Raw genomic sequence first — 23,319 nt, forward strand, 5'->3', positions numbered from 1 at the left:
TCACTTTCCAGGTTTATTAAGTAAAGTTAACTGAATTGTTTTCATTTTGTGGGGATTCCTTTCCGTCTAACCCGGCGGGTTAACAGAGTTGCACAGAATCACGGTTGGACTGTGATAACCCAAATACAACTTTGGCTCATCTCACCGCTGACACATATGGAATGACTAGGGGGTTATTACATGCTGTGTCTGCTTGAGGCAGGTACATGTACAGATCAGCACAAGTTGCAAATGATAGTTTACATCCTTTCAAAACCGAGCAGGGCATCCAGCAAATGCACTGCCGTGAGAAGACATATGAAAAAGAAATGATACAGACTTGCAAATACATAAGAAGTTGAAGAGATGCAAGAAACCTCAAACACAAGAAATGTCAAGGGGGGAAAAAACCACTTAAATTCAGACACAATGTGTTCAAATGAAAACCCAGCTGTAATTTAAAGTCCCTTCAAAATGGGAAACATACAGTAACGCAATTAAAGAGAAACCAGGTCTCATCCTGGGAAACGTGTCCAAAAGCACTGATGCACAAACAGGTTCAGAGTTCTAAGCAAAATGTCCCTGGGCATTGGTGTACTTGACTCTTGGAGCCAGAGCAAAGCAATCATTACACTTGCTGGGCCTACTGCTAACAGCACGTAGGATCCCAGATGTCACAGAGAAGGCAGCACGCAAATGCTGGTTACTGGGAGAAATGCCACGGGCCACATCTCCCAGAGAGCAACTAGAGTAAGGACACCTAATTCTGGCAGCCTGGCTCCACTGCACACAACGGTAGTGTAATGTTCTGCAAGGTTCTTCAGTTCTTAGCTCACTCCTTTCTCAGCCTGAGTTGGTCTGTCTTGTGCATGAGCACAACTGGCTGTGCAAAAAGATCCAAAAAACAGAAGGGACAGGACCAAAGAAAACTGGCTGAACCTGGGGCTGGCTTTCAGCTCCTATTTTCAAATATCAGTTAAAGATTGGAAGTTTATCTACAAAAGAAATAATATAAATGAAATAAAAAAATGGCACCGTCCACAAAATTAAAAAAAAGAGAAAAGAAAAGAGAAATCTTACAACACAGCCTCATAAAATGGCTTTGCAACGATAGCTCAGTCACAAAATGAAGGGTTCTAGCTCTTCATACATCAGAAGAGGAAACAAAGCTAAAAAGTACTAGTCCACATTCTCTTAATAAGTTAAACTTACTTTCCCTCCCCCTTCTACAAAAGGGGTAGAAGCAAAAGGGAAAGGAGGCTACTAAAAAATAAAAAAAAAAAAGAAAAAAAAAGGAAAAAAATAAGAAAAAAAGATAGGAGAGAGTGCAAGAGAGAGAGAGAGACAGAGAGAGAGCAGTCTGTGGTCAGAGGCTCAGAGCAGGGCTGAGTTCCTTTTAAGGGTTTAAAAGATGCAAAACAGTTCCTCAAAAGTCCCCTCTCTTCAACAGTTAGCTCAATGCTGTAGCCATGGAAACTCAAGTAGATACTGGAGGAGATTGCCGGCGTTAATCCTCGATGATGATGGGCTCATCGTTCATGGGCTGGCGGAGCTGCACCGCCTGCATGGGCCGCAGGATAATCGGCTTGTAGGGGCGTCTGGCGGCTCGCTTGGCTTCCGAGGAGGAAAGCAGCTTGCGGATTTTCCTGCAGACAGGAGGGAGAAAGGCACGGATTACAGAGGCACCAGGGCTGCTCTGCTCCTCCAGGGGAGACGGGGCCCGCACACGCCTGCTGGGCTGGCTGACAATGGCTCCTTCTGCAATGGCTGCCCTGGGAAACTCAGATTCTCTGATTTATAAACCCCCCAGTGAAGAGGAAACCGCATTCTCTGCTCCAGAATCCTTCCCCTGTAGAAGGCATTCTGGTCCAGCCTGGTAGGACCAGGGTCTCTTGCTGGGAATAGAACATTGAAATAGTCAGGACAGCCAGTTTCCACACCATTGATTTATTTTGAATTTATTTTGATCAGCTGGATGTGCTGCAGGTAGCTCTGGGGAAGTTTACAAAGCCAAGGCAACACCAACAGGGTCTTTCCCCTTTTCCCTTCTCCCATACTGCATGTGCCCAACCCAGAGATGGGCAATATTCACACCTGGTATTTGGTTAAGGATTTCCCTATATGTACAAGACTGGCAACAAGTCCTATCAGCTGCAGGAAGCTGTTTTCCATATGGATAGAAAGAGACACCAAAGCTTTAAAATTACCGAAGTAAGTTAGAGAGACAAATACTGAATTTGTTTCTTTTTCTTAATACCAGGCTCAGAGATAAAGAAAGTATCATTAAAAAACCCCATCCAAACCCAAAAATGCAGCAACAATGAAAAATGTACTGTGTAATTAAAATGAGGAATTCTTTTATACAGAGGATGTTGTGGTGGTCAAAGGCACACAGAGATTAGAAAGGAAAGTAATAAATAGTCACAAGAGTAGTCCTCCAGTACCCACTATGAGTCTCCAGCTCAGGAACTGGGGCAACAAGAAGGGTCTGATAAGGCAGCACTGCCTTCCCTCACAGGCTCCTGACAGAACAAGGTTTTGGCTGACCACAAGAGACAAGAGAGAAAGGGCTCTGCAGCCCACATTTCAGCCACCTATCCCCCAATTTCATTTAGGGAACACTACTGGGGCCAAAACCCCCTTTTGTTGGTTGTGGTTTTGGCTGTTTGGTTTGGTTTATTTGTCAGTGGGAGAGAGGCACTGAGCTGATGCCTATCACTGTGCTACGATTTCTGCCTTTAAGATGTGATGGCTGCTAAAGAAAGTGGTCAAAATACCTGCCTTATCCTCAAAAACTTACCCTTTGCACCACCAGAACTGACAAACCATCAACTTCAGCTGAAGATTTTTAATCACTTCTTGTCAGATTTGGTCATCTCTTCACTTGGTTTTTTTGCCCACTGAGCAGGACAAGCTGCTGCACTCACACAGACACATTTTTTTGTCTGCCCAGTGTCCCCATTTCTCCAGCATCTTCTAAAACTAAAAAGCCACAGGGTGAGGAGAGGTGAAAACAAGCTGGCAAAGTGGTGGTGCGGGAGAGAGAAAAGAAAATCTTGATATAATGACTTTTCCAAGATGTTTGACTGCAGTTGATCCACTTTCAGCCAGCAGAGCTCCTTGCAGCACCCATGTGTGCTCCATCAGCCACGCTGCCATCAGAAACACGTCCTGCAGCACTCTGGATTCTGATCAGGTCACCGCTGCCTCCGCTTGCCTGAGTTATAAATGCCAGCTCCTCACTGGGAGCCTTCAATTCAAAACTTACTCCTTTCATTCAACCAACTTTTCAAACTGCTCCTTCAGAGCCACAGAGTTTTCCAGCACCTCTGTTGTGTTCTCAACAGAGCTAAACAAAAAGGGGAGAGGAGGAGCATGTAAAACTTCAGGGAAACCTACTTGCTGTGACTGAAAACACAGCCTGACCCTCAGCTGGGGGACGATATATGCAGATATTGCAGCTAGATTGATTGCTATGGAGCCAACACAAAGCTCAAATTGTTCCAGAGCTCACAAACAAGTCTTACATTCCTGACACTGGAATGCAGCAGATGGTTCAAGGAAAAGTTAGAGGTGAAATGCCCGACAGAAAACCCGTGCCACTGACAATGCTCCATCGCTCAGGCTTCCCTGCTCTTCACAGCCTGCCAAAAATCTCCTTTCAACACTCAGCAGTCAGCTAAGCAGCACGGCTGTCAGACAAAGAAGCCTGGGTGGTTTTTTTTTCCCCTTTTCTTTCTCTCTCTATTTTTAAATGGAAGTGATAAGATCTTACTGAGCTGATGTCTATCACCACGATTTTCATTAGAGCTGTGCTGGTTGCTGTGGGACTGATCCTTCCTGCCTCTGTCAGTGGTTCTCTTTGAGCAGAGGATTCTGTGTATGCAGTAAATTGTTGTCACAACCAACACCACACTGGATGAATATTGTCACAGTTCTGTCCAGGTCAAAGGGCAGGACCTTGTACTGACACGCTGCCACTGTGCACCTGGAGTATTTAATGTGCCTTGGATAGTGAAGATGTCAAGAAGAGCTCCCTAGATGCAGGATTATGAAACAAGCCTTGAGCATCTAAGGAGTGCATACCCTGGGTCCACAATGGCACATGAATCTGAGAGCTGCAACAGGATCCCAGTACCTCTTTATCAGAGCGAGAGCAGTAATAAGAAAACTGCTTTCCCTGAAAATTAAATCCTTCTCTCACTTTATTTTCAATTATATATGGAATTCCATATATAACTGCTTTCTTTCACAGCATCTTGCAGGCACAGAAAGGAGAAGGGAAAGACATGGCAAAGATATGAATGAACTGGTGTGAAATGCACAGTTGCATTAAAGGTGTCCATAGGAACAAGTCTGACCAGGAAATTAATTTCATGTATCTTCTGAGTTCCAACATGGTGTTTCCTGCACTGAAAACTGATCATCCAATAGATCAGTGGTTAGTAACTTGAATGTTACTAGTATCACCTATTCTACAAAGCCCATTTTTGATACTAGGCCCACAGAATAGTCCCTTGGCACTTGAAATGCTTTGCAGGTTAAGGAGAAGTTTGGAGATACCAGGACTCTTGCCTATGACCTTTGTGCTGAACAAATGAAGACTCAGAGCAGTGCCAAATTTAGTAGTACCAGAAGAGACAAAGCACTAAAATTCTCAACCTCCTCAGTCACTTGAAGGGTTCAGACATCCAGTAATTGCCAGGTCCATGTCTGCAAGTGGAGGGAAAGGTAAGTGCTTCTCTGCTCTTGGGGCACTCACTGATAGAGCAAGTGTTGATAACTCCAGGCTTCAGACCAAGACAGAAGCCAGACAACACTTCTGCTGTCAGGGAGGGCTGGAAAGCAGGGCTGCAGCTTTGCTCTGACCTTCCTCAAGGTTACCCAGAAGGGAGGCATCAAGTTCTTGGGAGGAAACCACACAAGCCAATTTCTCTACCTTCTCATCACACCCAGGAGCAACACTCCCCTCCTAGGAATACCAGTACTGGGAACTTTGCCTAAGGGATTGGGTCACATAGCTTCTACCACTCTGTCAGCAGTTTGTAAACAGTTTGAAGTGAAACTCACACAAGGAAAGCTTCTTCTACTATTTTTATCCTGTGGGCAGACCAACAAGAAGAATTAGGACTAGCAGAAGTAGTACCACCAAAGGAGGAAGATTGACACTGTGGGACTAAATCTCACTGCTACTGGTGGCAAATGCAAATCACTGAAAAATGAGTCAGCTCAGCCTATGGAAATCCTCTGTCACTCACAGGTTCCAGGACTCAGACACACATGGAGATGTCTTGAGGGGTAATGCCAGAGTTCAGCATGCAAGAGGACATGCAGAAATCTGTGTAGAGGAGGCTCTGCTCCTCAGTGTCACCCGTGAGCCAGGAGGGCCCTATCCTGTCCCACTGAGATGGGACCTGCGAGGGCAGTGATGGGTCTGAACCAGGTGAATTCCCACCGCAGTCTTCCTCCCCTTTGCATCCATCTCCTACAGCAACTGCTTTGGAAGAAGAACAAGAATCTGCTTTCTCTGGAATGTAAGTGCATGATTATTTCCCACCCTTTACCCACCTCAGCACTGGCTGTGGTCTCTGCATTCAGTTTGTAGCATCGGACCTGCTGACAAGATCCCCCTCTAACCACAACACCAGGTGCAGCACCCACAAAACAACAGACATCCCTTTAAATCCTCTGAAACACCACATTTCCTACCTGGTTTCTTCAGTGGCCATGTAAAAAACATCATCTGGTGCATCAATCCAGTTCATCCTCCTCCTTTTCACTGGAGGCATGGATCCACCACGAATTAATCGGACTTTTGTTGGGTATGATTTCCCATTGAGCAGCAAGTTTCGGCTTGGTCCCTAACGTGATACATAAAACAGCACAGTTATGGCCTGCAACAAACCTGCTGCAACATGTGCTAAGCACGCAAAGGAAAAGAGAATTAAAGTTTTTGTATGGCTTGCTGAGAGTTTAAGGTAAACACCTCCCCCTCTGGCCCAGGACTGAACACAGAATTCACACATAAGCAATTGTTCACAAGCAGAACAAGTCAGGCGCCTTCGATATGCAACAGGACAGCAATACTTCAGCGACAGGACAAATAATAAATGGAAGGCATTACCAATAATTTGTGGCTTGTGTCTGAAAGATGACATCAAGTTCAAAAGATTGAGCATCAGACTTAGATTTCAGCTACTACCATAAATCTAGAGCAATTCTATTGATTTCATGGAAGGAAATTAGCTACAGAGCAAATCAAATACAAGAATCAGAATTTACAGTTATTCTGGAGTACCAAACTTACCCACGTCCTTTTTGTTCTAGGGAGGTCAATATTTAATGAGGACAGTATAGAATTAAATATGTTGTTGAAAACAAATGTAGTACTACAAAGCTTGGCAGCTTTCATGATAAAAACCCTTTTAGTATTGAACACCACAGACTTCCCAAAACAACACATTTGCTTTGCGAATCAACACAGGCATCATTTTCCAGACTCACAGTAAGCCCCTTACACTCAGCAGGAAAAACATGAGCTGTTATTAAGAGAGGTGCAGATGAAAGGGAGCAAAGTGTTAAGCTTCTCAAATGCAGCTGTCCTTGATCACTGAAGTCCAGTGCTGCTGCCCCTCTTCCTGCTGATCAGCACATTGAGAAATCCCACTGAAATCAGTAACACTGAGCAGCTGGGAAAGATGCAAAATGAAGGCCCAGATAATTTGATGTGCATGAATTAAAGCTGGTCAGAAAACACCCTGGCATAAATTCAATAGTGGTATTTCACAGGCCATCTCCCCAGATGCACCAAAGCTTCCCCTTCTGCCCATAGAGTGGGAAACTGAGCGTTTGTGTGAGAGACGTCTGCCCTGGGAGACCCACCTCAAAAGGAATGCTGTGGACATGGGGACTTCAAATCCTTTAGTGTCAGGTCATTGCAATAACTAATTGAATTTTAACCTTGACTTAAAAAGGGAAGAATTCAGTCTAAAAACCAAGGGGAAAAACCCAACAAACCCCTGTGTCTATCTCATTTTGTATCTGAGCAGAAAACAGAAAATGATAATGACTTATTTTTTGACCAGCCTTAATCAACTGCTCTACAGCAAGATCTGCTTCCTGTAGAGCACCAGGGCTTTAGAGCTAAACAAACAAACCCCCCACCTTTTAAAACCCTAAGCTCTTTAAAACTGTTGCATACAAGTGCAATAACAATTTAATTTCTTAGTTGCCCAGCTCCATGTTATACAAGACAGCTTCAGCACCACTGCAGACCACTGAAATACTTCAACAATTGCTTTTAGATTTGACATTTGTTAAGCAAAAGGTTTCAAATAAAAGCTTTTCTGATGGCTTTATTTTTACTCCCTCCAGGTTTCTCCAAGAAAATCCATACCTTAAGGTTGCAAAGCATATTTTCTCCACATATGCAAGATACACAGGAGAACAACTCCAGAAAAAGTTACTGGAAATACCTAGAAATGGCACCCCTGTGCTTCCAGGTTGCCCTTTCTCTACCTACATGGTGAAATCTATTTCAAATGATACATCCTAAATGAGGACCTTTAATTTTTCATTCACACTTGATCGGGCAACATGGAATCAAGGCAGTTCTGGGAGTTTCACACTAAAACACCTAAAAAGTGTTAAGTCATCAGAGATTTCTCCCTCTGCTCTGAGTTGGTTTATTCAGCAGACACAAACAAGTAGCCAGTCTTCTCAGTGACAAGGAATGAAGCTGAATTCATGGAGGAATACAATTTACCACTTCAGATGGAGCAGCAAACCAAAGGAATGCTCTGTCATTCCAAGCAGCCTGGCACACCCAAGTTCTGGCCTCCCCTCAGGCCACTGCTCACTTCCCCAAACCCTGTCAGGTTCAATAAAGCCTGTGATCACTGTGCAGTGACCATCAGCCACACCTGCTGCTGGCTGACCTGTGTCACAGGGACCCTGCTGACACAGTACTTGTGGCACTTCAGCTAATGAGGCAAGCTCCATTTGATCAACATCAGAAGATCATTTTGCGGGGGGAAAAATATATGCTTGAAGTTGTTTCCCATAAGCCACGTGCAAGGGGGGAAGGGGATGCACAGCCTTTGCACTGGCCCCTTCACAATTTAGTGAGAAAGCATTCTGCCAGAGACACATCAATCAGACTGGCTATTTGCTTCTGTCCTTTGATTAAACTCAGCACAATAGATGAAAGGCTACAAATATTTTTACTCAAAAAAAAAAAAAAGAACGTAAAATACAAGCATTCTCAGCACGTAACTTGCACACCAACTTGCTAAAAGAAAATTAAAAAGAAACTGTTTTCCAAAACAAACCCTTCCATCATTTAAACTTTTCTCCTTCAGGGAAACACATTCACCTAGAAACACATCCCAGAACTTTGCTGTAAGCAGCCACTCAGTTTCTGCATGAGCAGAAACAAAATGCTCTGTTCAAAACAGGATCTCATTTATAGATATAAAGGTAGATAGATTTGAGGTTTAAATTGTATTTAACCACTAAGATGATTTAGATGCCCCAAAACAATATTTTTTCCCTTTTCAGTGAATTGGGAATTGTGACCAGCTGCAAACAGCAAAGGTGGAAGTGAAGCACTACGGTTTAATGGGGTGTTCTATCTAGTGTGGGTTAATAATTCTTCTTTTCCCTGTTTTGGTTAAATGAACATTCTCTTACCATTTGTCTGGTTTGTCCGTGGTTAGGCAGACCTAACAAACAGGAAAGAGAATAGAGCTGGTAAGACCATTGCTTTTCCAAGACAGAAAAAAGTACAAAATCAAAACACACGCAGCTATGATTACAACTGTGTTGTTTTGCTCAGCCTAGAGTTGCCTACTGAACTGACTTCTGCTCTCCTACAAAGGTGACTGAGAAAAGCTTCCTTGGCAACGTGGTTTGAAGAGCAGAGGCCCCAAGTCACAAACACGTTCCACTCGCCCAGTCCCTTCTCCATGTACTCAAACCTTGCTTCCCACTAGCACTAGAAGCACACCTCCCTTTCAGATCCCAGCCTTGCTGTGCATCTGGGGAAAAATCTGACATTCTCCTTTAGTCTGAGGAATTTACTGACGTCAAGGAGGAGAAAGTGGAAGGCATTATTCACTGTCAAGGCAGCAACAAATAGAATCTTCCTTATCCTCCTTGGGTCCCCTGGGAACTCCTCAGCTCCGACGTCAGCTACAGGCTGTTCGCAAACAGAGTGGATCTGCTGAACCTGCCACGAGCAAACACCTCCAGGCACAGAGCACAGCCACTGAGCTCTCACAGAGCCCTCTCCCAGGCACACACAGCACCAGGGGCTTTGCTGTGCTGTCAGGAACCCCTCACACTGCCCCCAGCTGTACTGAGCCCACACAGGAGCCTGCAGGACTCTCAGAGCTCCTGGGATCTCAGGGAAAGGCCTGCTGCTGTAAGGCAGCACAGCCTGGCACAGAATGGACTGGGAGACCAAATAAAGCTGTTTGCTAGCACTGTTTGGTTTTACAAGATGCACATTCCCAGAAAACACCACTTCATTAGCATCTGTGCACCAAACCACCTTCCTCAGCCTCTTCTGGCTGAGAACCAAAATGTCAGTGAGCAAATCCAACAGGTCCTACAGGACAGGCATCAGCAAATGCTATTGCTGCCTGCAAAAGGTCTCAGTGCAAATTCTCCTTCCACATTCACAGGATTTTGAACCTTCCCATTGCTAGAGAGTTAGCTAGGACTAAAAACTTTTTAAAGAAACCAGCAAGAATGAACTTTCACAGCTCATGGTCTGTATTCCAGCAGGTTCCTGGAAGTTCTCATTGGTAAAACTGTTCTTGCATCAAGTATGACAGGAAACACAGGGCACAGTAGTGTCAGGAGCAAGGAGGGCGAAGCAGGGGACATTTCCTGAGCATTGAGTATATCACAATATACCACACTAGAATCATCAGTTTATATCAAGTGTATTGTCCATCCTGTGTAGATGTTAAACTGTTAGCTGCTTCAAATGGGAAGACACATGGTATCAGTTCTTGCTGCATTTTTGTGTCTAAGTATCCACAGAGATGAAGAAATAGCTGCCAAAAATATCTCCACCAAGCCTGTAGGACAGATGTACCAGGCACCAGTAAGAAGGCCAGTAAGAACCTTTGGATGTTGACAAAGGCAGTGTAGGCACCAGATAATCATTTGTTTTTACATGGGAGCAACCACAGCATCCAAAACACAGCTGTGAGCAGCTGTTTGGGATGGATGGATGGACAAAGGGCTCCGTGGATGCTGGGAAACAGCACAGCCAGCAGGATGCAGCCAGAATCTGTCAGCCTCAGAGCTAAGCTCCAGCACTTGTTACTTTCTTCCCCCTTCCATAACTGAAAGATTATGTTTTCTCCATTCACAGAAAGTCTGGGATGTAAATCAAGTGATGCTAGTCCCTGGATTGAAGCCACATATTTTCTTTTAACCACACTCCAGTTCAGTTCTTTTCTTGTAGTAAGAACACCCCTGATGCCAGAAAAGACTGTCCTGATATGTGGCTGCTGCTGCACTGACTATTGCTGGATGTACAGCAGACAGTAAACAGTGCTATTTCTAAGCACCAGAATTAAACCAGAATATTCCATGGTGAGAAGCTGAGGGATGCAAACTGAAGAAAGGCTGAGCAGAACTGCTGCTTGCTCTGAGCCCCAAAGCTTCAGAGCCCTCAAGCAGCACAGAAGCAGTGCTAACAACAGGAACACAGCTCCCTCCCAAACTGCCATTTCTAGGATAAAGCTGCCATGACAACTTTTTGCTGCAATAAAATAGGACACAAAACAAAGCTACAGCTTCAATGCAATTTATACCCTTGCTTTCACAGCAATAAGGTATCAATTAGCATATTAATATTGGTGAATTAATCCATGAATTTTCACTTTAGTCACACTTCAATAACTGGAGTCTGAAAGAATGAAAACAGGCACTAGAATGACCTTATTCAGTTTGCAATTAAAAATAGTATCACAGTAAGAGCATATGCAGCCAAAGCACTGCTATTAAGTGAGCAACCTCTATGCACAATCACCACCAAAGAGAGGCACAGAGACAGCACATCTGTAACCCATTGTGGAACTGCTGGCAAGTCAACAGGATGCATCTGGACTGGAAACAATGGATTTTCACCCAAAAGCTTTTGGTGGCTTCTGTGTGAGAGAGGAAGCCTATGAGACAGGCACCTCTAAAAACTAAACCAATCCTGTGTCTGTGGGTGAGTGGTGGCACAGGCAGAGAACTCACCATGCCAGACTCACACCTGCCCCACGTGCCTGCTCCACTTTCACAGATGAAGATTTGAGACATGTCTCTCCATGCATCCACAAGCAGGTTAAAAATAAGATAGCACAAGAATTTAAATCAGGAGCAAAATGTAACAGCTCTGGCAGCTCCTCTCCAGGAAAAAAAAAAGACTATACTTTATGGAAGAATGTCTAGAGAAGACACAGGGTAGAAAATGTGATTATTCCTTCTGATGAGATCTAAGGTCCAACTGCTTGAATTTGCACAGCTCCACATCAGCATCAACACTGACCTCCTCCAAATGACAGAAAAATACACAAACAACAAAAGGAAGTGTTTTCAGGATTCACCAAACTTCTAAAACCACAAAGTGTAAAGGTATACAGTGACAAATCTAAGCAGGTCTTCCACTCTTTTGCAGCCAAAGAAATTGAAATATACTCTCAAAATTCCAGACTAAATGTTAGGGGTAGCATTGAAAAGAACCCAAAGCTGTAGAAAATCTCTTGCCATCCAATTCTTCCTGCCAGTCTCCTCTATACACTGAAATAAAGAGGAAGGCCCAGAGGATAAAATGAAGACAAAGTCAATTGAAGCTATAGCTGCAGAGAATCATAAATGCCCTTTGCCACAGCCGATTGTACACCTCACTGACATGGCAATGAAACAGCTGATCACTGCAGAGATTAACTGGCACCCTCAGGGCAGGGCTGCTCCCCACAGCTCAGTGCCAAGGACCTCGAACTGCTCCTCAAGCTAAGCACAATCAGAGATTTTGGATGAAAACCAGTCCAGCAGGTTATTGTGCCCTAATGATCCCCTCATTCCTGAAGTACCAAAGCTGCAGGTGAATAGACTTTCTCCCAAAGAAATACAGGTGGGGAAGGACTGCAATCAAACAGCAACACAAGTCTGTTACTGCTGCTACTTTGCAGCTCTTTGTTGTCTTTGGAGGACAGGGAAACCACCTCTCAGTCAAACAACCTGTTCCAACAATCTCATGTCATTTGCCTCTCATGGTTTAGGATTTGTTAAAAACAATAATTTGAATTAGAGAATGCCTAAACCTCCAGCAGCAACTACAGCACTGCCCCAAGAGCATGCTGTGGGAGTAGGGGACAGCTGGCACTCAAAAACACAGAGAGCAAGGGAGAATCTCATTTCCCAATGGAAAGCAAACCAGCACATCTGGTCCCCACGGGATGCCTGACTCTAGACATGCTCTTTGCTGCTCCAGTCCCATCCCCTGCGACTCAGCACCTCGATGGCACAATTCCAAAATCACCCTCGCTGCTCACATTCTGCCCGTTTTGCCAGCACCACACAACACACAGCTGCCACGTGGAGAAGCAGGAGAGCCTAAACCCTCAGCAGTGAGCCCAGTGCAGGCTGGAGCACAGGGATATTCCCATGAAGTTACTACAGCAGCCTTCAAGAAGCTGCTGAAGCATGGAGAACTTTCTGCTTGGTCAGAAACCAGCCAGTGCTTTTCCACACCTGAACATACACCCTGCTGCTGGGGATGTACAGCCCATTGCACAGTCTGACACAAGTCTGTACAGAACTGACCTTGTACCAAGGAGGAAGAGTAGCCCAGCTTCCAGCCTGGACAGCCCATTGCACAGTCTGACACAAGTCTGTACAGAACTGGCCTTGTACCAAGGAGGAAGAGTAGCCCAGCTTCCAGCCTGGACACAACTCAGACTTAGTAAACTTGTGTTTACTCTAAGTTACTAACTCCAATCTTCTGCACATCCACCACACACCAAAACTGTTTCATCAAGCAATTAGTCACAGATGGCATTTGGTTTCTACTTTGTTTACCCACAAGAAGTATCGTGCAGAACATGTAATATGCACTAAGACTCAGACATACATCTTCAATCACAATGAATGCAGAGAATTTCACAACCAGTGACTTCACTATTGCTTTCTAAAATCCATATACTCTGCATGTGCATTTTCCTGTTCCAAAAGTAATCCTCCTCCTGGGACTCTATCCTTCCCAGCACTAACAAAAACATCAACAGTACCACATTTGTGAGTAAGCTAGAGAAAAATATAAAAATTCATGCAAGAATAAGGCTTGATGAACAAGGATTTCACTTCCAAGTTACTGGCTCACTCGAGGCAGTCTCAGTGTGTTGACATACACACACACACACACTTTTTTGCCAGCTTGCAAGAACACTTCAGCACCCCTGCCTCTCTTATAACTACCAGCAGTGCTTTACCACTGTGAGTGTCCACCTTCTAACAACCAGAGGCTACAAACTTTCAGAAATGTAAGTGCAACAAGCAGAACAGAACATAAATTGTGCCAAACACCACCTAGATTTAACATTTTCTTAAAATTCTTTTGTACCTAAAAACAATGTTAAAATTGCAATTTACTTACCTAAGTAAGTTCCTACCAAGATTGGCAAAGGAAAAGGAAAGAAAAGATTTAAGGTTAAAAAAGGGAAAGATTCAAGTAGTTCAGAATACAGTAGCTCGGCCCCATGCAACAAATAGAGATACACAGACTGGTTTGGCTGTAATGAAACACAGAAGTGATCACATTTCTCTGTTGGACAGATAAAACCAAGACAACATTAAACACACAGCAACTCCAAATGAAAGATTTTGCAAAGAGCAGCTCTAATTTTGGATAGGTAAGTACTGGTCTGTACCCAGCTCCTTCCACCAAGCCCTGCACATGAACATCACTGGATTTTGACAGCACTTCCTAAAATGCTTGGTCCAGCAGGTCACACAAACTTGCAGTAAGCACAGCCCCTCCCAGATGAGGTGTCTGTTCATGCAAGGCTGTACCTCCTGCTACAAGCACCTCAAGAACCCTGCTAATACTTTCTGAACAGTGGCATCCAACTGCAGAGAGCCAGCAGCTCTCCTTGGATAAGCACAGTGAGAAGGGAGAGCTGATTTCTGTCTCAGGGTTGACTCAATCAATACTGTCCACTCATATTCCAAAAAGAGCATCATGGTGGATTTTGCCTGGCTGTAACACACCAAGTGGGTAAAAAAAGAGGAGACAAAACTGTGCAGCTCTCTGCTTCAGGATTTGCTGATCCAAGCTATCTAAACTAGAAAGCACTGAATTCTTCACTGTTCTTAGCATCAGGAGTATTTTACCTCATATAGAATATACATATATGTGTGCATGCATGTATTTTATATATATATATGAATGATTGCTATGTGTCACACTCCACTCCACTTCCACTCAATTACAAATTCAGGCTTTGTACTATCCAGGGCACTTGCAAATCAGCCCTTGCTCTGTTATACATTAATTTCCTCTCACATTAATTACACCTGCTCTCTACCATTGCCTGGGGATATGCACTCTCCTCTCAATCAACATTTGCATCTTACTCCATGCCATCACTACTAAATGAAATAGTTTTCACTAGCTGATCCACAGAGCATGATGCCCATCTGCTGATTTTATTTTCAGATCTTTCTTCACAACACCAAAAGAACCTAATCAGAATATCAAGGCTAAACTGAAGGCAAGTGAAAATTGTTTCACTTAGCATCTGAATACAAAATCCCATATGAAATCCTCAAAAATAATCATTACTTTAGGCAAATCTTAAAGTGAGAAAGTTGCACAGGCACATGGCTCTTGGGGTCTCCAAAAAGCAGTTCAAGCAACCTGACATTCTTCCCAGCTGTGCTGCAGCTGGCACTGAACATTTGCTCTCTCTCTCACTCAGCATCACTGGGGGCTGGATTCCAACAGCTAAAGCCAGGCCTTTTCCCCAGCACCCCACCATTTATTAAAGGACCAACACTCCCTGCCATGTACAGTAATTCCTGGATGAGCACATTTCCATTGGCTGGTTATCCCTCAGTTTTTAGAAGGACAGCTGGGGTCACTGGTGATAAAGGCAGAATTTTAATGGAACTTATGTATACAGGTAAGTCCACATTTTCTGCAAGTCTAAGTGTCTAAGTCAGAAAAAAACCATTTATATATATATATATATATATATATATGTGTGTGTGTGTGTGTGTGTATGTATAAAATATTGAGGCAGTTTTGGTCCCCTACACAGCTGATGTTAGACAACTTCCCTATCTTTCCACCTTGACAGCTGCTTTTGTTCAAGACCAGTTCTTCCACTGCCATCCTCTTCTCTTGATAACTCAGCTAAGACCATGCCAGGCTGATAAATGCTTCCACTTTTGGTTCATTCCCTTTTCCCAAAAAGGATGTGAGAAACAATGAACCAGAACATGTTAAATTAGATTGACATTCCATTTGGGTTTAGAAATCCCCAGCAGCAGAAGCAAGGTATTCCAACAGTTAATTAACCTCACTTAAAAATCTGCAGCTTTTTTCCAGCCAAAGTCCCCAACTGTACCTTCTGGCTACTGCAGCTTGTTATTGCACTCCCAGCTAGACTGAAAGTCCCCTATTATTATACTTCTGCTGTTCCTGTCAGCAGAGACAAGCATCTACAACTTCCACTTTTTTTGATAGAAGCATTTTCCATTATACAGAGTGTTTTCCAGTCCCTTCCCTGTTTTCATGGCTCTTCTATAAACCCTCTCCAGTTTTCAGCATTCGATCCACCACCATGTTATCAATGCAAGTTTGTTGCTGGGAAAAGCCTTCCCTTTATTGCAGCTACTCATTCACGTTCTCCCTCTTTCTGCCAATTTTAGGAGTGCATGTGATGACCCTGAAAAACAATTTTGATTAGATGAAAGCCAGCATGGTGTAAAAGAGAGGGGAAAAAATAAAAATCTAACAATGCTCTCTCCCTTCCCCAGCAGGAATTTGCATAGCCAAGTACCACACAGATCCCACGCTGCATGGCTGTAAGGAATCAAGTAAACAGGTTCCTGCACACAAAACATCCTCTCTCTCTCTCCCCAGAGGAAGTTTCATGGCAAAGACTGTCAGTCGAGCTCCAGAACACTACTGAAAAAGCAATGAACTACTGATTTTTTAACATCTCACTCTATTTGACAGCTTATGAGACTCCATGTACTTTTCATGTTCCAAAAATAAGATTCTGTAGCAATTTGTCCGTGCTAAGTTAATGTTGAAGGAGAGCTGGGAAGTGTACTGTATGCCTAATGATGCCTCCAACATGATTTAAATAGGAGGAAAACAAAGTAGATTAAAGACTACAATCTTCTAGTAAATAAAATGGAAGCAGTGAGAACATGGCATTAAGACTGTTTTCCTGTTCTTGGAATTCAGGCACTGGTCAAAATTCAAAATGCCTGGCCAGATAAATCATATTCAGAGCTTGAAGAAGTTCGGGTTTCAAGGGCTAAGCAGAGATGAGTCAGAAAAACAATAGTCAAAAGTTAAAATTACTTAGCTGGAACTACAGAAGCAAGAGAATAAAAATAAACAAATAGACAGAATTCCAAAGGAAAAATGTGAACTAACTCCTTGAAGTTCAGCAATTGTCGTGTACAAAAATGTGCCTTAATGCTTTACACTATATAGACACAAGCTCTTTCCTGCAAATAAACCTCTTGATTGTACTCTGCTTTACACCCTGGCCTTGAGGAAAGCCTTACAAAACCATCACATGCCATAATTTCCTAAGTGTTCAGGCTTCTCCCCTGTGTTTGGAGGTGATGGCCCAGCACCATGAGGCTTTTATCACCAGCAAAGAGACTTCAGCTAAAGCCCACCATAAAAGATTCCACTGTCCCCTGTCACAGACTTTGGCATGGTGACCTGTACAAAACCTGAGACATCTTCCAGGTGCCACCAATGCAGCACATCAGCAGGAAGCAGAAAAACTCCTGGATAACACATACAATTTGGCACTAGGTTAACATCTCTTTGGAAACTATTTAAACACAGGTGGACCAAGTGTCTTCCTGCACCTTAAGTTGTGCAGAAAGAATTTCAACCTCTCTGTGTAGATATTTTAACACCATCTTTTTTTTTTTTGCAGTACATGCCCCTACAGTGACCTAAACTAGTCAGTATGTCAAGAGGAGATGAGAAACATGAAAATAACACTCTCAATTCCCCACAGTATATAGGTAAATGCAGAATCTGACCAATTATAACAAGTCGGGCTTATTCTCAATATTTTTCTACTATTATAGGTCAACTATAATCCAAAAATCAATTATTCTGAATAGATGGGTTTATTTCAATCCTTTTATACTCCCTCACTGGCTCCTAAATTCTGGCCACAAGGCTTCAACACTCTCACTGCCATTCACCTCTTCTTCACAGCAGTTCCAACTGGTGCCCTTACTACAGCAGCCCCCCAGACTACTAAACCTGGATGGCTCCATCCAAAACCAAGGAGAAGCCTCAGTGCCACAGTCCCAGTCCTTTCATGGCACAAGAAACCAGTTGTATCCACGCCCACAACCAGTAAGGTTTACCAGTTCATACACAAGGCAGCTGGGAACCTGTGCTAAGAGGCACCAACACACAAACTGGCACCAGGACAGAAAGAGATCCACCAAACTTCCACCATCTGCTTCCCTGTGTTTCCCTTGGATCAAAGATCTTGATCCAAGTTCTTTAAAACGTTGTTTCCTTGCAGGTGGAACCCTTCCCTCTCAGTCCTGGCAAAGCTTCCGGCAACCCAGAGGCTCAGGAAATATTACAGATGCAAAACTGCAGCATGGCAAACATTTTCCATTCACAAATAAATCTCAGCCAACAGGTTTAAGCTGAACTGCTCACAAGAATATCCAGTTAACACTCACTACCCCAGCAGGTAAGCAGATTCTGGGAGTGAACTGGATTCTGCTACCTTGCAGTTACAGGAACAAGTACTCCAGCAAGTATTTCAGTGGCTGGCTGAGCACAGACCCAACAGGTAGAGCAGCAGGTGCTCGAGAAGATCCAGGCCCTGCACAGCTACACAGACCTGCTTCAGAGAAACACTAACTCTGAGGAACAGGCACTTTTCCAAAATCATCTTTGCAGATGGCTCCAGCAACAGTTCTAAGCGAATGGAGCACTACAACAGGGATCCTCCATTTCCAGAAAATCATGTTGGGTTATCAGGTCCAGTGCTCTCTGCAGAGAGAGCCTTCCAGAGGAAAGGATCTGTTCTACCTCCTTCCTCTGGGCCACAACATCTCTGAGCTTCCCAAGTGTGTCATCTGCTGAGGAGGACATGCAGCAGGGAGCAGCAGGCCTGCCCATAAGCAGGTATTCACCAGGAGCTGTGGAAATTCAGTGAGCTACTCTGCACCTACATCCCTCATTACTGGATGAAGGTTCAGAGGAAGCCAAACTGACCAATGCAGCAGGGTTTTGTTACTCTTCCCAAAAGACACGTTACAAAGCACATAAAAACTCAGCAACAGGGTATCAAGGAATAAATTCCCAAGGAGAGCAAGACAGTAGAACAACCCCTGTCGTCACTGCTGCATTCTCCACATACACTCATATTTGCATGCATGTAAATATGGGTAACAGCCATCCACTGTCTCAGCCACGAAACACAGGGATTATCATCAGGGCATGCAGTGCTGGCCAGTTCATGGCAACATGTAAGCTTTTGTGTTTGCCTATTCACAGTGACATTTTGTGGTTGTTTGCCTCCTAAATATTCAAAATTGGTCCGTTCTGCTACATTTGGAGAAGTGACATCATATATATGTTTCCTGCATGATCACAAATGAAAGATTCTGACATCTCTTCAGTACTCAGAACAGATTAATTTTTAATCAATGGAAATTTTGAAAATCATTTTCTACTGCCTGCAGAGACTGTCCAGACAGAGTCTCTAACCAGTGAGACTGTCCACTCTCACTGGAAAATACGGAGAGTTGAACTTGGGACTTGATGTAAATACTGTCTTCTATTTCTTTTGGTCCAAGCAAATTCAAAGCAGTTCAAGACATGTGAAACTTTGCTTTCTTAGAAGTCAAACAGTGAAACAACCCCTATTTTCAAACCAACCATCACAGCTTCCTGCAGTTTCACAGAACTGCTGGAAGACTGTTCTGTCAACTTGAGGAATTAGGAATCAATTCTCAACACAGGACTTCATGTCTTCAGTACAGTTGCACAACTTGTTGCCTGCATGTGAAAAGCCTGAAAGGTGAGCAGCAAAACCATGGGTGGAAGTGGTTACCCAAGGAACACTTAGACATCAACACAGAAGGTGCACACAGACTCATTAGCCACAAAGCACAGACAAGCCAGCAGATGAAACTAAAAATCACTCTCCTAGCATAAGCTGAGCGCAGCTTCAAGGTCTTACCCCTGCTAGGCATCAACAGGCGCTTCTTCATGTTGCCTGATAGAGCACAAGTGAACAGAAAAGAGAAAAACATCACATCAGCAACCTGAACAGCAGCAGTTTTAAAAGTTCTTAATGTTAAAACACAATCAGATATCATCAAATGTTTGTAATTATATAAACTACTTATAAAGTTAAAATTAAAGGTAAAAAATGAGAAAGACTCACTGGATCTCCCTCCCTGCTGGAGTCACCACTATACCAACTGTTCCTTTCCCCTGTTAAGGAGAGCTACCTTCTGTGTTCTCACTCCTGTTATGACCATTTCAACAGACCCTTTTCTCTCATCTGACAGAGGCTGCACTTTCTCTTCTCTGACACTCTCAAGCAAGAGCAGTTCTTCAGAACAGAGACCTGGAGTCCATGCCAGGAACATCCTAATGCCATCTCCCACTTCAAACACCCTTCCCTTGCCTCCTCTTCTTGAGGAGTTGAAGCCCAAGCACAGAGGTGGCCAGTAACAGGGCCAACAAGGGAAACCTCACTCAAGAAGTCTATCAGGGTATTCTTCACACTACTAATTTAAAAACTGAAGGGAAGTTTCTCCTTCACTATCCCATTTGCAAGGTTGGCCAAGGCAGGCAGAGTTCCACTAGCACAGTGACTTTGTGTGCATGCACCTCCTAGGCAGTACACACCATGTGCCTTACCCAAAAGGAGAAATGGGACAGGTGGCTTTTACAAAAGTTAAAAATAATCTCCCTCAAGAATAAGAAATTCTGAATTTATGTAAAGGACTATGAGTTTAGATAATGTCCCTGTATACCGAAAGGACAGAAGAAAAAGCCTATAGACACAACATAAATTTTGTGGAAAAATATTTACCATCCATTCCATTGTGTTGTTCATAGCTTCTTTTTCCCAGGATAGTTGGGGACCCATTATTAATGACAGGTGTAAACTTAGCAGGAGTCAGATTGTTGAGAGAACTGGACAAGCTCTTTGCAGGATCTGGTTTTGGAGGACATGGATGAGACTCTGGTGGAAAACAGCAAAGTAGAATTTTTTTTATTAGCAAAAATACTGGAATTATAAATCCGAAAACAACCTGCAAACTTCCCAGGTGACCAAGTACACCTCCTCTTACATACAAACAATCTCAGTCAATAGTTTTGAGATTGCTACTGATATAAAGCATTTCCATATATTTAGAAATTCACCACTATTAAAGACATGGAAATCATTATCATACTATTACCCTAAAATAAGATTTGATAGCAAAAGCACTTTGTATCCATTTCTGTAACACTGTTCTCCAATTATTTGGGGTGATTTTTGGGGTGCTGGACACTACAACCCAACTTTGGCCATGTTTACAACCCCTAAACTCTGGGGAAATTATAACTTTGCCAGTTTGCCAGAAAAGTTTATAAAAATACAATTTCTCCAACAGCAAAAAAAGTGAAGATTCAAAGATCCACTATAAAGAACCCAACACTGAATTCAAGCTTTGGGCCAAGGCAGACATCAAGCCCACACTCTTCAACTTTGAGTTGAGAAAAGACTTTGAGAAAGTTATAAGAAACAGCAAATGGGAATTTCAACTGAGTCTTCCCTCACAGGCCCAACAGCAGAATAAGATATAAATTCAATCCCACTAACACCACCAAAAAAACCTCCTTGCCAGTCCTCCCTCCATTTCCATGACTCTTTTCTCCCAGCTCAGTAATCCAGTGGAGACCCTGACACAGCACAAGGAAGGCTCAAAATCTGCTGCTACTTTCTGTACAATTATTAAAATAAGGATTTTATCCAACAGCATACTTCTCCCTTCATTTGCTCTCTTTTGTTGCACTGTATGTTTCCAAAGGTTTGTCAATCCATGTATCCCATTAGTACACAGCAGAAGTACACCACCCAACAGAGAGCAGTAAATATTTAATACACCCTCAGCCTTACAATATTTCATCAACAAAAATGTTCAAAGAAACCTAAAATCAACTCCAATGCTGCTTATCCAAATGAAAAGGCAATCAACTTCCTTGCTAAGCTGGAAGCCTTCAAAGAGGAGACACTCTTGTTTGGCTGCCAGAACAACCTGAGGGATGTCTGCAGGGCAACAGGGAGCACTGGGGAAAAGCATTTGGCATCTGTCTGGAGTCAGCACTGGCATGTTACACAGCATCACTCTGGATGCTTCCAGCAGCTCAAACTTACACCAAAGTCCTGCATGGGGCTACACAGTCCTGCCCCAAAGATCAGCTCATGAGGCAAAAGTCCTCAAGAAAATTGTAACTAAAAAAAATAATAAAAAACCCATCAAAACCCAAGAGGAAAGTGAAAAACAGAAGTATGATCCCCTTGTCTAGATTCAGCACAGAACAGCCATCAGCTGATTCACAAGCTGTGGGACACAGTGCTATCCTAAACCCAAGAGGCTTCTTGGAGCACCCAACTGCACAAATGACCTCCAGACAGCCCAAAACCAGAAGTGAATAATCAAATGTTCCCAAAACATGATGCTAGTGCCTCCACTAGCAAACGTAACTTGTCTCCATATACATCAGAAACCACAGCAAACACATCCCTCCATTCACAAGTTTCTGATACAGCTTTATGACCCCAGAGTGGACTGCAGAGACACTGAGTCTGCCAGATAAAGTAGGAAAAGTAAAAAGGACAAGTTAACGAGATGGGGTTTAGGCTTTCTTTTGTTTGTGGGGGTGGGGTTTTTTGTGCCTTGTTTCTTGTTTGTTTGTTTTTAATCCTGAATGAGCATCTAAATCTGGACCCAACTGGAAAACCCAAATGGGTCAGCAGAGTATCTAGGAGGGTGTTTCCTGTGTTTGGGGGGTTTTGCACGTGATGGTTTGGTTTGTTTAATACCTAAATACCGGAGTACTGCTTCTAAAGGCTTTCGAACCACTTGCTTTAATAGCAATGGGTTTTCTGATGCCTCAGGTAAACGTGCTGTGCCTGTAAAACACAGAAAAATAATTAGAGGGTGAAGACATTTAGCTATTATAGCAAAACCAAGTGAGTAACTCCAGTGTCCTGAAAGAGCTTTGCCATTAAAAGGAATTTTACAGGTAGCAAGCAGATCCTGGCAACAGGACACAAACACAGAGAATGCTCCATGTAATAGCAAACACAAATGTTTTAAAACAAACAACTCATGAACTTTCAAAGTTATTTTGCCCAGCCTACCATCAGTTAGAAGGCTCTGCAACTACACCTAGGTTTTGTGAAAGCACTAGCTACGTGCAAGAGAGCATCTCAGCAAGCTGCAACTCAAAACTTCCCAGGACAGGCATCTCAAAGGACTCCTTGGCAAGGAGGTCCCAGCTGCAGCTCACTCACATTCTGCTTTGATTGCTGCACTGTTGATAGGCAGATAGGGGTGTCTTGCAGCGTGCCAAGGGCGCAAGATATCTCGACATAAACGTCTGGCAATTCTGGTCAGTTTTGTTGTGTGCAGATAGAAAGCTTGTCGTGTCTTCATAGCAAACTTGGGACTCCCACTGTTTCGTACTGGCACACCATGAGGACTCTGAAGGGAAAGGAAAATAAAAATGGTTTCCGAAAAAAGTAATTATTAGAAAGTACAGCTGCAAAGAAGAGAAAGTATTATGTAAAAATCACTTTCAACTACTGATTCTCAGACACAAGAACAGAAATGGTATTACAAATGAAAGTATTTTTAACCCAGCTATTCCCCATTTCCCAAGTCTTACCCCTAATATCTCAAAGGATAAAATGAAGGTAAACTTTTTCACTTTGCAGGGAAGCATTTATTTCTATGCTGTCACAAGCTTTAAGGTAGGGATCCAAAAGCCAGACATGAAGAAGTTACCTGGTGCTATCACATGATTAGAGC

At 43.3% G+C, this 23,319-nt stretch overlaps 1 protein-coding gene across 3 annotated transcripts in view; it reads right to left on the minus strand.

The window, feature by feature from the left end:
* Positions 1-23,319, minus strand: part of MTA1 (metastasis associated 1) — a 75,131-nt gene continuing 51,812 nt past the window's right edge. The window contains exons 14-21 of one of the 3 annotated variants that reach the window (XM_036387559.2): positions 22,803-22,992; positions 22,329-22,418; positions 20,328-20,480; positions 19,464-19,499; positions 13,640-13,651; positions 8,671-8,702; positions 5,689-5,840; positions 1-1,625 (exon numbers count right to left, since the gene is read on the minus strand). In XM_036387559.2, the coding sequence (XP_036243452.1) occupies positions 1,487-1,625; positions 5,689-5,840; positions 8,671-8,702; positions 13,640-13,651; positions 19,464-19,499; positions 20,328-20,480; positions 22,329-22,418; positions 22,803-22,992 (804 nt within the window). In that variant the 3' untranslated portion in view covers positions 1-1,486. Of the gene's footprint in view, positions 1,626-5,688; positions 5,841-8,670; positions 8,703-13,639; positions 13,652-19,463; positions 19,500-20,327; positions 20,481-22,328; positions 22,419-22,802; positions 22,993-23,319 lie in introns of those variants that run through there. The other 2 variants (XM_036387560.2, XM_054515718.1) reach the window with 2 other exon arrangements.

Source organism: Molothrus ater, chromosome 9 (genome assembly GCF_012460135.2).
Source record: "Molothrus ater isolate BHLD 08-10-18 breed brown headed cowbird chromosome 9, BPBGC_Mater_1.1, whole genome shotgun sequence".
In the NCBI taxonomy this organism is placed as follows: domain Eukaryota; kingdom Metazoa; phylum Chordata; class Aves; order Passeriformes; family Icteridae; genus Molothrus; species Molothrus ater.